This window comes from Pseudorasbora parva, chromosome 6 (genome assembly GCF_024679245.1).
Source record: "Pseudorasbora parva isolate DD20220531a chromosome 6, ASM2467924v1, whole genome shotgun sequence".
In the NCBI taxonomy this organism is placed as follows: Eukaryota; Metazoa; Chordata; class Actinopteri; order Cypriniformes; family Gobionidae; genus Pseudorasbora; species Pseudorasbora parva.
In genome coordinates, this window is record NC_090177.1 from 9169927 (window position 1) to 9184279 (window position 14353).

The 14353-nt window shown below is 40.1% G+C and overlaps 1 protein-coding gene across 4 annotated transcripts in view; it reads left to right on the forward strand.

Annotated features, from left to right (window-relative positions):
• scube3 (signal peptide, CUB domain, EGF-like 3) overlaps nucleotides 1-14353 on the forward strand; it is a 208840-nt gene that overhangs the window by 139034 nt on the left and 55453 nt on the right. For 2 of the 4 annotated variants that reach the window (XM_067445543.1, XM_067445544.1), the window contains exons 7-8: nucleotides 4853-4903; nucleotides 11932-12048. In XM_067445543.1, the coding sequence (XP_067301644.1) occupies nucleotides 4853-4903; nucleotides 11932-12048 (168 nt within the window). The remainder of the gene's footprint in view (nucleotides 1-4852; nucleotides 4904-11931; nucleotides 12049-14353) is intronic. The other 2 variants (XM_067445545.1, XM_067445546.1) reach the window with 1 other exon arrangement.

The window sequence follows — 14353 nt, forward strand, 5'->3', positions numbered from 1 at the left end:
GCAGGTTTCCTGAATACATCCTTGAAATGGGCCACAAAACTTGTCTTGGACTGCAAAACTGTTTTTTCTGTGCATACAGCGTTTCCGCCCAGCGTAATGCTTTACCATTTAATTGGGATACAATGAACGCTACCTGGGATCGATCGTCAGGATACCAATGAGCATTGAAGAAGGAAGCCGAAGCCGCCGAACCAGAGAAGGGCGCTGGCTTGGCCATGGGACTGGCGTACGGAGGTGCAGAGTAGGAGGTGCTAGTGGATGCAGAAGTGCCTCCCGGTGATGGTGAATCGTTGAGGAGTTCACGGCGCACGGCATCCACCAGTTCTTGGAATAGATCGGTTGTGGTCCGGTCTTCTGTTACGGTACAGAACACCTGCAGAGACAAAGGTGTTATATGAAATGGTTTATTGAGCAGACCAGTAGAGTGAGCAGAGTGAAGTGCAGTGCAGATTTGGGTCTTGAGATGATGACAGCCAGGTGAGAGATGGGTGGAGACTAAGAATGATGATGGAGACAGACAATGGAATACGAGGAACACTTAGCCACAGGACGTTGGAGATCGAAGCACGAAGAGACACTAGACGCTGGAGACGAAGGAGGCACAGGGTAGTCACTGGAGACTTGGTCAGAGTAGTGAGGTGAGTCCGTTGGTTTATAGCTTGGTTGACTACCTTGCATAAACGAGACCGGACAATGAGTGACTGTGAGTGTGGTGTTTAAGTGCTTGTGTTGATGAGGGTGCTGATGAGGTGCAGGTGTAGGTAATCAATACCCAGGAGAGGTTGTGCATTGGGATACCGTGACGTGGGAGCCTGGCGTTTCTGTGATACTCATTTTGTTTCAAACCTTTAATAATTTCTTTCTGCTGTAAAACACAAAAGAAGATATTTTAAATAATGTTTCTGTCTTTCGTCGAATAAAAGCTTTGGAAGGACATGAGAGTGAGTAAAAGATGACTGATGGTGAATTATCCCTTTGAAAACACAACCAGCCATAGAGAATCTGCCACTGCATTCTTAACAGTCGTATGTCTTCTGTACACAAGGTTTTCTCTGAAGCAGTAGTAAGTGATGCTCACTTTCCAGTGGAATTCACTCTTAATATATCCGAACAGAATGTGAAAACGCTAACAGCTAACCACTAAGTGTTTTTCCACATGGGTTCAGGCATCTTCATGTGATCCTACAATCAGACAACAAACATTTAAGCCAGTAGATTTGCACGAACATTTCCTCAGAAGACACTTAGCAAACAAAAGGGTTGTGGAGATTCTTAGCCGGAGAGAGCTGCTAATCCGAAACAGATGTTGACATCTGGCTGGTACACACAATCCCCAGGCATCATTTTGTTAAAAATGTTTGTTTCATAAGCATTTCCCCGTCTAACAGGGAACGCTCTCAATGTTCTGGCAAGGTTCTCTCAAAGTTATGAAAAAACGTTAGCCTTACGTTGTCACACTCAGATTCTAGTCAGAATATGAGTCTGATACCACTCCATTGGCCTGTGATTATAGGGCGTGCTTCAACCGAACCAGGAAATAAAATGCCTCTGCACTCAATTGGATAGATTTACAAACAATCAGGGCAACCGAGTAAGTGACGTACGTTGACTTGAGCAACGCATGGTTGTCAATAGAACTCAACTGCATGTATGCTGGAAGAAGTAGAAGATGAGTCTAAACGATCTTTGCTGGTGTTGTAAAAATAATTTAAGGATACACAGAGTACTTGCCAACACGATCATCATTTTTAAGAGAAATAGTAATGGTCAATGCATATACGAACAAGTTCTCTATTTAGGATTAGAACGAATTCAACCCAAACACTCATTGGTGACGTGGATGATTACGTTACTGTTGATCATCTGTCCATCATCGCATAAAGCCCACCCTTACAATCTTGGTCCGAACAGCTCTGGTTCGAGCATAGTTGCTCCAGAAAGGATCAAGTCCAAACCAATCTTCCCAACCTCAAATGTTGTCCATGCTAAACAAACAGAAAATTAGCAAACATACGTTCTTCCAGTAACGTTAATAAAATGTTTGTTTAATCTGGTCTTTAATAAATGATTATATGGTCTTTAATAGTGTTCTGTACCATTGTTCATGGGACGTTTTTTTTTAAAGGCGGCTAAATGTAAATATAATCTAGTTGCTATTTACACTAAGTGCAAATAGCGATAGGTGCTATTTTGTCCAAGTGTTAATAGCAACTAGATTCTATTTATTATTTTCTTAATAAAAATTGCTTTTTACACTAAGTGCAAATACCAATAGATTATATTTACACCAAGTTTTAAAAGCAACTAGATTCTACAGTATTTATACTCACATGTTTATACTACAGCAAATAGCTGTAGATTATATTTACTAAGTGAAAATAGTGATATAGTCAAACCATATAAAAGTAGCAGTTCTTTGCCATATAAATAGTAATTACTTGTAATTTATAATTTATTTTGACAGATACATACAGTACTATTTAAACCTTAGTATCGTTATACATTAACAGGGTGCAATAATAATAATAAGTGTAAATTATTATTTTTTAATTAAATTATTAAATGCATGCCGCCGTAAAGGGACACTATAAGCCTTCCTTACACCTATCCCTAAAATAACCCAATTAATTCTTTTATTATAAAACATTTTGTTTGGCACTTTATTTCCACATTTAGAACATTTTCTTAATTTTCATTGAAAATAAATGCCTTTTATTACTTGAGAGAAGAGCAGCTTTGCAAAAGGCGGATTCAAAGTCGTGTTGATCACGACAAAATGGTGATCTATTAACCATGCATACGTTTTATTGATTGCGCCACTGAGGTTGTTGAACTATAGCCGTTTTTTTAACTATTGTTAGGCAGAGCTAGTGCGAATAGCACTTGCCAACAAGGCACACTATTTGCACTTGGTGCGAATAGACACTCCATTTTGTAAATGTTACTACAGTGTTTTGGAACATTCTGAGAATATTTAAAAGTAACATTACAGTAATGTTTGCAACATTCTAAAGTGGAATGTTCCTTTAACATTTGTATCACGAAGAGACAAAAAATTACATTTTCTTAGGGTGTACTCACACTAGCCAGTTTGAACCATGCCCGAGTGCGTTTGACCACCAAAGCGCGGTTCGTTTGACTAGTGTGAGTGCTCTGAACCGTCCCCGGCGCGGCTCGATTAGCCGTCCCTGGGCCGCTTGGAAGAGGTGGGCCAGAGCACGGTTCAGTTGGACTCGGGCGCGGTTCACATGCAGTGTGAGCGCTAACCGTGCTGGAGTCCGTAATCAAAGCTGCAAAGTCCTTGCTGCACTTCAGCTGGTACCTTGCAAACCTCATAATACGAGCAGCTCGATTACGTGAACATTTTCGCGCCACTAAGACGACACATCTGTTTAACAACAGGCTGTGAGAGGGCTGTGGACCAAAAGAAAACAGAGCGATGGACTCCATTGTGTTCAGAGAGCGCCGCTCTTCCTGTTTATCCCGAAACCGTCGCACCATAATGACGTAAGCGTGCTCCGGCACGAATGCTGAAACCCTATGTGTGTGCAGGCTAGCAGGGGAGTGGGGAGGGGGGACAATCGTACTCGGGCCCGGTTCATGGCAACCGTGCCTAGTGTGAGTACACCCTTAATGTGAACATTCTTAGAACACATTTTTGTTAGTTGGGTCAGCGTTTTGCCTTTTGGTCAGACAGACTTCATTTACTTGGTAGTTTGATAGATATAAATGGAGAAGTCACAGCACAGGTAAGTGATCAGATGTCTTAGATGAACTGCAGCGGGAATCATTGCCACAATTTGTCTCTGCATGACATCACTTCACACCTTCCTGCTCATTTTGAATGTTTACCAAGTGTCTGGTTGTACACTCACACTAACTGGTCTGCGTCTACACTGTGCTGTTTTTTCTCAGTATTTTTGCCTCGTTTCACAGTACAAACATTCTTAACAAGACTTAATATGTTATGTAGTTTTGCTGTAGTTTAGAATGTTTAGATAGTTGTACTGGAAAACAAGACAAAAACGTTTTGTCAGTGTACTGCTGTCTGCTCCGTGTTGATTCACTCTTGTATGTGAGAGTGTTGTCTTGTCGCTGCATGAGAACTCTAACACTCGGCCTTGTTGTTCTCTGTACGAAAGTGTACAAAATTGGTTCAAGTGTTGAAAACAACAGGTTTCCATTGATCAGGTTTGATGGTTTAAGTGAGGTTTGGGGCTCTAAACCAGATTTAACCAACTACAATCAGTCCCTGCAAAAACTTGGATTGGCTCTTTTGACAGGGAGTTTATGAACTACTCTGCAAAAAAAAAAAAAAAAAACTTTATTCCTGACTATGTCTGTCTTGTTTTCCAGTAAAAATATCTAAACTTTCTTAAATCAAGATGTATTTACTTGAGAGGCAAAATACTTAAGATTGGTTTTCTGAAAATGTTATCAAATTAAAGTGACTTTATGCTTAAAACAAGAAAAAGTCTGCCAGGTAAGTAAGAAAAACACTTAATTTAAAAAGAGAAAACAAGTTCATTTCTCTCATATGTTTTAAGAGTCACTTACATTTTCAGAAAATAAGACTTATATTAATGTCTTATGTAATTTTCCTCAAAAATGTATCTTGATTTAAGAATGTTTAGATGTTTGTACTGGAAAACAAGACAAAAATACAAAACATAAAAACATAATTTTTGCAGTGTAAATTGCTCTTGCAACCTTATAAAAGAGTCAGTTTCAGTACCAGGTTTGCTAAAAGTTCAAATTTGACTGGCCAGGGTGTTTTATAAATTTTTTAAAAAGTAAATCTTGGAAGACTAAGCAGTGTTTTTGTAATGTGTGTGTGTGTGTGTGTATGCAGAGGAAAGGAGTGTCCAACAGCAGCCACTGCAGCCACAGCTGTTACCCAATGGTAAATATGTCAATTTCTCTAGCTTGATTCCTATTGGCTACTTCTTTCCACAGTGGGTGTGGTTATGCTGGAACTCTTACTAACCTTTATTGCAACAATTTCTTGGGTTGTGGGTCCATTCTGGCAATCAGGAGAGCAATGAAATGAACTTTACCCATATCCAAATGGTTATCCTCTTGAATTGCCTGAATGAAAACCTGACACCATTCTTGCTTGCAGCCTCCTCATTAGGAACCACTCATTTTGTAATCAGTGAGCATGTCTAATGAGAGTTTAACAATGAAATCGCTGCAGTTTCCTGTGACTCTTTACGATGAAGGGAAAAACGGGTCCGTTTCGGCCAACGTTTTTTCCAAAGGCTGTGACCTAGGATTAATTCTTTTAACTGGACTTGCTGTAACACGTCAATGTGTTTCCTATTTTTTTGCTTACCCTGAATAAAAGCTTAAGGCCCGTTCACACCAAGAATGATGACTATAAAGATAACTATAGCGATAACTATATTAGCAGACACACCAATGCTCATTTATTCTAAGTGCAATTACTATGCAATCTTTTCGTCTGTCACTTTAAATGCTCGAGCTCCTTAAAGGATACCAGTTGGTTCAATATTTTTTGTTCATCAGTTCCTCATTCTGAAAGCAATTCCAATGACATTGTTCCTCTCTGCCGTTGTCTTTGTGGTGTGGACTCAGCTATTCTTTTAAATTTACAATGACTTTTTAAAATATATTTTTATCATTATAGTTCTCCTCTTTGTTGTGAATGGGCCTTTATTCTTGTAATGGAATTCAATAGGACTTGCTATAACACATCACTGTACTCCATTTTTCAAAGTGCATCATGCATGACTTCAGATTGTGAAAGCGTTTTGTTTTGGGTTTGCACACTTTTGATTGCACAGGGCTCTGAGGTTATAAAGGAGACTGATCCGCACTAAATCTGCATGCTGGCTGTCCGTGTCTCGGGATCCTGATTATTCAGCCTGAAATAAGCGCAGAGCAAATACTGTACACAAATGCCTAAGGACAACCTTTGTCCAAGTACCACAATCCCATTTTTTCTCTCTTTCTGTCAGCTCATGCTATTTTCTCATCCTGGAAAGCAATGGCATTTTTGAAAAACGAGATTGTTTGCATGACAACCTTTTTAACATCACAGCGGATTTAATGGGGGCCGATGTGTTTGGTTGAGACTGAGAGAGACCTGTGCCAACAGCTGTCATATTTACCAAATATCACTACCTCTGTCGGCATGTTCCCGACTTGTTCCAACCCTTACAGAAACTAATTTCGTCAACATTGGCAATTCCTGAGCACTAGCTGAACCTCAGAGGATGTTTTTCTCAAAGAGGACCCATTATGCTGTTTTACATGGTCACCTGTGTGTAATGTTGCTTTTTGAGCTTGAAAAAGTTCTGGAAATTTCAGAGAGCGTGTCTAAGGCATCAGTGTCACACTTTCTGAACTCCCTGAAGTCAGGACTCACGACTCCATTGTAGTATTGAGTTTTCTTCTGGGAACGAACACGTCACGATATTACTCATTTAAACAATTCCCGCCCAAGGCATATAAGGGACGGAGCCTGGTTGAGTTAGTTAGTAGTGTGTTGAATCTTGCAATTGTGGTAAGAGACTCTTGAAGCGCTTGGCCAATCACTACACACCTGTCCAGCCGACCAATCAGAGCACATGCTTTTCAGAAGGCAGGACTTCATAGAGACATGAACTAAACAGAGTGTTACTGACAGACTGAAGAGATGAGCTGCAACAATGGAAAATTTGCACACAAAAAAAACAACATTGTGTTTTATGAACATTCAAGCATTACATAATTCTAGTATAGCCCAAAAACTAAATCAAGACTTTGTAAAAGACTTTTCAGTAGTTGAACATTAGAATTACCATGACGGTACAAACATGTCACCAGAGTCTAGGGTTCACATGTATTATTGCATAAAATCCATATGGGGTTATTCAAAAGAACCATTTTTTTGTTTTGGTTAAAGTTTCAGTAGTCAGAATGGCAGAATCGAGGACAGGTGGATCTCTGGGGAAAACCTTAAATGACCTAATTGCAATTAACTGAGTGCAATCTCGAATATTGCCTCAACAGAAAATCCTTTTCCCTGAACTTTCCTTGGAGGTGATTTTGTACAGTGCAACCTGCCTGCTGGGTACTAGTTAATGAGTGTGCTTTCTTCAAACATGAAGACTCTTAACAGTGAACTCCTCTCAAAGAGTGCCGACTAGAGAGAGTTTATGGAAATTATGGCTGTATACAGATTCCTGAGTGTTGGGATGCAACCAAAGCAGAGTCGTTCCTTTATTCTGACACGAGTGAAAGGGGTTTTGAATGAGTCTCGGCATGCACAGGTGCCTTAAAATCCTCAAAAGCTGATGTTTTGTCTATGTTGCCTGAGGAAGGTGTTAGATGCTTGACGTTTGAAGTGTATAATTGAAGTCTGAAAAAAAAGGTCTTAACATAGTTTATTTGTTGCCCACTCCTCTTACAAAAGACATCATTCTTAAAGCTATAGGTGGAATGATAATTATATTTGGATGAGGTTTAGTCTACTCTGGTTCTAAAGCTAGAACTTTATATTTTGTTTAATATTATTTAAATGTAAATGGTACCCATGAAAATGTGCCACTGCAGAGCTTTGTCCAGAAAATAAATGAATATAAAAATATGTATTTGCTAAAATAAAATAATATATAATATATACCATGCCTAATAATATGTCCATTTGTCAATTTTTTTTTAAAGAATTGAATTATTACTATTATTTAAGTATATTATTATATATTTTAAATATAATATCAATTAAAAAAGAAAACAATTTAACTTTTTTGGAATTGAAGAGTACGGTCATAAAGTACATTACATTTTATTATTAAATGAACTGTATGTAAGAAAATTAATTTCAATTAATCATAAAATGCCCTGATATGTTAATTTCAAATACTTATATAACTGACAACAGTAGTCCGGCCAGGATATTCATTTGATTTATTGATTTATGCATTTGGCAGATGCTTTTATCCAAAGCGACTTACATTGCATTTTAACATATTAGTATTTAACACATTGCATAGTAAACATATTTTTTGTCAATTCTTGCTTTCCCTGGGAATCAAACCCATGACCTTGGCGTTGCTAGCGCCACTGTCTACTGGTTGAGTTACAGGAAAGCTATTGTCATTTGAAAGTTGTTGTTGCAGCCCTCAACTGATGTTGATGTTGACATGTTGTGTTTTGGCCTGAAGCTCCACCCTCCACCTATTGACCAATCACAAAGTCAGTAATGTTTCGGCATCCGGGTTGCCAGCTTTGCTTTAGTTATCACAGCTGCAGATCTACAAACATCTACCAGATCTACCAACATGTCATTCGGTACTCCGGATGATGATCAGAAGTCTATAGCTGCATCTGAGCATAGGTTTTTGTCCCATGGAGACGAAGATGAAGTAAGGCTTCCCCCCTCTGGAGTGGTTGCTCACGGTGAATCAGATTCTGAGTTGACAGCGATGTTTGCCTGGGCTGCCACTGGCATCAAATTCAAGTGGAGCTCTCCATCTTGTCTTGAGCACTTGTGGTTGGATGATAGGTACCTGGTGTGTGGTGGTTCACAGCTGCATTCTGCCCGAGTGCCTTTCTTCGCACAAGTGAATGAGGAGGTGCAAATGTTGTGGAAGACACCATAGCTTCCTGAAGCCACTTTGCAGCCTCATCCACTCTCACTACCTTCGAAAGGGGTTATGCAGAGATTCCCATCTCCTGTCCAATGCCTGTAAGATGACGGCTAAGGCTTACAGTGCTGCTGGATAGGCAGCCACCGCTCTGCATGGGATCGCCATCTTGCAGGTCCATCTGCACAAGGATTGTTCTGAGCCGGGGTCGATACAGGAGCTGGTCATGGCAGCTGACCTCCGAGTAAAGAAAGTCACAACGCGGGGCCCTTAATCAGACATTGTCCACCTTGTGATCCAGGAACAACATCTCTGGCTGAACCATGCAGAGATCTGGGATGCCGACAAAGTCCGCTTTCTCAACACTGCCATCTTGCAAAGGGAATTACCTCCCTCTTGGTAATTCCGTATGTGCATTCTTCCCAGGTACAGTTTTCTTGTCCTCGGGCAGTTTGTGCTCTTCCCAGTCTGCATCTGTATGAATTAATGAATGAGGCATTTATATAGCACTTTCATATGTACTACTGTACACCCAAAGCACTTTACACTTATGACAGGGGTCTCTCCTCAAACATCCCCAGTGTGCATCCACAGCAGCCACAGTACAACGGTGTCAGTACGCTCACCACACACCAGTGATAGGTGGAGAGGAGAGAGGGTGATATCCAATTCAGTGGATGGGGAATGTTAGGAGGCCATGTTTGGTAAGGGCCAATGGAGGGAATTTTGCCAGTAGTCCCATCGCTGTCTAGGCATACTGTGTACTACTACACTGCCCCTCAGATCAATATATATGTGTATTTCCACACACTCCTCCCTACAGGTAGGATGTGGCCTCTCCATTGGACTAGGTACACTTCCCAGCTTTAATAACTAAAAAGAGGGAATTGAGAAACAAAGCATTCTTCCCTTGAAACAACATGTTAAAGGAACAACAGCTACGACCGTCTCCATGTTAAGTCTTGTCCCTTCCATCTCACATTAAGAACTGTTCTTTAGGCTTACAGGGCACTGGGTAGGTTACGACTGTGTGAGAGCTGTGGCTTAAAGTGCACTCTTGCTAGCATCTGCATCTCCAACACTCGTAACAGTTCAGTGGCTGTGTCGCTTTATTGGGACCCCATTTGACATTATTCAACATAATGTTGAACTTGACTGACAGATAGGCCAAATCTGACTGATTTAACCCTCTTTCCCTGATGGAGGGAATGGAGGCATTATGTCCCTCCTGCCACAACCCTCTGAATGGCTGGAATCCCTTAGCTTCTCAGCATAAACATGAATAAGTGGATACGTTCCCCCATCTTATATACCCATAGGTACTGGGAGTGGCTTGGCATGACAATTCCACTCGCCAACTCACTCAGAGGTGAGTGGTGCTCTCAAGTGAGACAAATGGGTGTTAGTCTTCGGCAGAACGTCTCTGTTCCCTCCATCAGGGAACGAGGGTTACATCACTAACCAAGATGTTTTGGTTTCATGGTTAACTTTGCTGATGCTCTGCTCTCTGCACGGATCATTAGTGTTCAGTGGAAAGTGCGCTTCAGTAACCTCACAGGTGTCTTAGAAAGTCTGCCAGCGAATCAGACACCGCTTATCATCTCCTCTATCAAAAGATTATATTTATATCCACTCACACAGCTAAATCAAATCTTTTCAGGTGGTAGAATTTACCCACACAAAGGAGAGTGTTTTGTGTGTGAGCATTTTTCAGCTCTCAAAGCCAAAGATGTCAAACGTTATAATCAGAGATTGATGCAGCTAGTGAATCTCTAAGCGTTTCAGAGGCGTGTTGCGACACAGACCTGCACCCTGGCACACACAGCCTACATATATATCTGTCTCTCTCACTCTTTTATAAAGTTGTTCTTCTGAATGTCAGCAGAGCTTTGTGCTAAACCCTTATTCATGATGTTATTGTGCTTCGATTTTAAAGAGAGCAGCATAAGAACACATTTTTATGTTGCTTTTTAAAATGTATTTTTGTTTGTTTACATCACTATACAATAAAAAAGTTTTTTAGTTGTACATATATTCTTATCGTTTTTTTATTGACTATCCCAAACCCTGAAAAGAACAAGTAAAATAAATCACAAGATAATATTCCTAGACAATCCTACTTAGGTGAAATCGACGCCACCACTACTGTACATACGTGTATCAAGTGCTGAGGAAGAGCTGAAATCAGATAATATTCAGTAATATGCGTTTGGTTTCTGACACACGCTGTAAGTGGTGGACCAATCACAACAGACTGTGCCATCTGACCAATCAGAACAGAGCAAGCTCTGTGAAAGGTGGGGTTTAGAGAGAATGAATCTTTGATTGAACAGTACAAAGTGATTGTGAGAAAAGAGCTAATGCTGCATTGTATGAGTGTTTTTTTTACTTTGGATGCATGTAAATGGGCTTATCCAACTTCCTTCCTACATTTAGATATGTGGGCAAAAGCATTTTGTCTCACTGCATGCATTGTTTTCGTTTGGCAGGGTCGCCGCTAGCTTAGCTTAGCATAATAAATGGAATCCTATGTTGCCAGCTAGCATGTCCCGTGTAAAAGTGATCCCCCCCCCGAAAAAAAACACCCACCTAATTACTTCTTGTGGTCTGCGTATTCACAACGAGTTCAAACAGCGATGCAGATTAAGAGTAGGTGATTTCCTAGGCAGATATTGGCTTGGGACTATATTATGGGGAAGCACAGACGAAGCATTGCTACTTTAGGCGCAGAGATATCACTCAACACGTTGTGATCTCTCAACAGCCGGAGGTGCGTGAGGATGAGAGTAATATCTCTGCGCCGTATTAAGTCAATATCTGCCGAGGAAATCACCTAGTCTTAATCTGCATCGCTATTTGTACTCGTTGTGAATACACAGGGCACAACAAGTAATTAGGTGGTTTTTTTTTTTTTTTTTTTTGATCACTTTTACTCGGACATGCTAGCTGGAAACATAGGATTCCATTCATTATGCCAAGGTCAAATAGCGGCGACCCTGCCAAACGAAAACAATGCATGCACTGAGACAAAAATGCATTTGCCCACACATCTAAATGTAGGAAACGAGTTGAATAAGCCCTATTTCTTAAAACGGTGAAGTGTTCCTTTAACAGATGCTTTTACCCTGAAATGTAACCCACCCGTTAGGCAACACTCTTACACTCAGCGCACAGAAGTTTGCTGCTCTCTTGCATGTGCCGCGTTCATGACTAACTCATCAAAAGCTGCTCAGAGTCGATGTCTGAGGGCAAAACGTGAACTCCGTGAAGTTTGGTGAACACAGACATGTTGAGTGGTTCCTGTCCTGACTGCTGCTGTGTATGTGTGTGTTTTCAGAGACGTGTGCGGTCAATAACGGAGGCTGCGACAGCACGTGTCATGACGCCGTGACCGGAGTGCGCTGCAGCTGCCCGGTGGGATTCACCTTACAGCCGGACCGCAAGACCTGCAAAGGTAAAACACTCACACTGAGAACATCAGCTCAATGCAAATGATGAGTGAGGCGATACAATCCCAGCCAATCAGAACTGAGCTGAGTTTATCTGGAGGCAGATTTCGAGGATTTAGTAAGAGCTGAAATGACAGTGGTTTTAAATTTCTTAATGCCTTTCCTTGCAACAAAAATTAAGTATATATATATATTTTTTGTATAATACGGAAGAGATGTCTCTGTCTGTCTATCTGTCTGTCCATCCATCCATCAATTCTTCTCTTTGACTGTTATATGTATAGTTATTTTTTTTATATGGGACAGTGTACATTAATCAACATTCATGCAAATGTACCAAAATTAGCCCAAAGTCTAGTTTTCATTTTTAGTCCCTTTGCAAGATGTTATTAGGCCTAAATTTAGAGAAAATAAATAAGAGAACAACAATGTAAAACCAAACTTGTAAACAAAACTATCTATCTATCCGTCTATCATTCTATCCATCCATCCATCCATCCATTTGACTGTCTGTCAGTCTATCTGTCCATACATCCATCAAACTGTCTATTTTTCCATCCATCCATCCATCCATCCATCCATCCATCCATCCATCCATCCATCCATCCATCACTAGATTCAAATTAACATTAGTTTAATAAAAATACAACAGTTCATTGTTAGTTCCATTAAATAATATTAACAGAGACAACTTTTGATGTAGCACTGAATGTTGAAATGAACTAATGCGTTCGTCTTAACTAATGTTAACAGATGAAACCTAGTTGTAAATCTCTGAGTACAAGGCTGCAAATAAAACCAAGAAGCGCTCTATGAACTCCAAAGAGTTTAACGAAAGTATAAAAGAGGCGAAGAGCAACTGGAAGTGAAGACTTGCGGGTTGTTTCGGCCAAGACTGGGAGCCTGCGTCGCCTCTAGCGCTCATAACGTTACGCTAACAAGACCGATAAAAGAACATTGAGTTTTATTAGTTCTGCTGTAGAAGAAACAAAGAAAAACATCCCCAGACAGCACTGGCACGAGAAGACACGGGCCCAGAGCGAGAGAAGGAGCGTTTTCTTCTGCCGTTATTTTATCCAGATGATGCAGCCTCTCTATGAGATGAACGCCTCATTTACTCAGATGATTCAGCTGTAATCAGAAACATCCAGTGCAGCGCAATCAAAGCCTGTGCAGAGCAGGACAAGCTGATGATATATTGAGCCCCAATTCTGAGAGAACAGGCCAGAGGAGACATGATCCTAAAGGACTTCCTCCTGTTGGAGCCCCGTGAGGTCTAGAAACGCTCTGAAGTCGCACATTCACTCCATGTGTGTCCGGTCACAATCCATTCGGAGAGCTCTTCTTCTTTTTTTTTTCATTTTTAGCCTCTTTCTCTTATTCTCCTCTCTTCCCTCATTTTCTCACTTCCCTTCTTAGAATAGTGTAGCTCAAACAGTAAAGCTTAGCACTGGTAACACATGAACAGCAAAAAAGTATGTTCTTCCTCAGTATTTTCTAGTCTTATCTTAAAGTCTTAACTTAAAGCGGTCATAAACTGCATTGTTTTCTCTGATCTATATAAATTACTATATATACTATATATATCTCTATATAGATCAGTTGTTATTGTTTTATGATGTTTCCTGGGGTGCGCTTATAATGTAAGAATGCTTTTTACATCAACATTTTTTATATGTTCATTTTTAAATATGTTCCTACCCTGATTTTAAGGGGTGAGACTTCAGTGTAAAGCCCTCTGCTGTGATTGGCTAACGTCTTTCCATTTGAAATAGTATTATTCTCTCTTTTAGCAAGTTTTTACTATTACAGCTCTCATGGTTAACTAATCGTGAAAAGTGTTGCATTACATTTATATCTATGGCATTATATAGAACTATGCCATTCTATTTAGATCTATGACATTATATTAAGATCTATGGCATTATATTTATATCTATAGCATTTTATTAAGATCTATGGCATTAAGATCATGGCTTGAAAGGCTGCAGTGATAATCATTGTATCTGTTCACACATATGTTGAGCTCATGAAAGCAGTGATCTTGTCATTGCAACTCAGTTTCTATACACTAACAGATGCTTTCATCTTCACTAATAGTATAAATGTGGTATAGTTATGAGGTTCGCTGAATAAAATGGGAGACACTGTTAAACTCTCGCTGTTTGATTGACAGCTTCAGCATGCGCTGCTCAGATGATTGCAAAGGGAGCTTTCTTTGGTCGCTTTCTTTATAGAATTTAATCACCGTTAAATAACTGAATGATGATTTTTTTCATCCTACTAAGAGAAACAACAGAAGTTGACGTT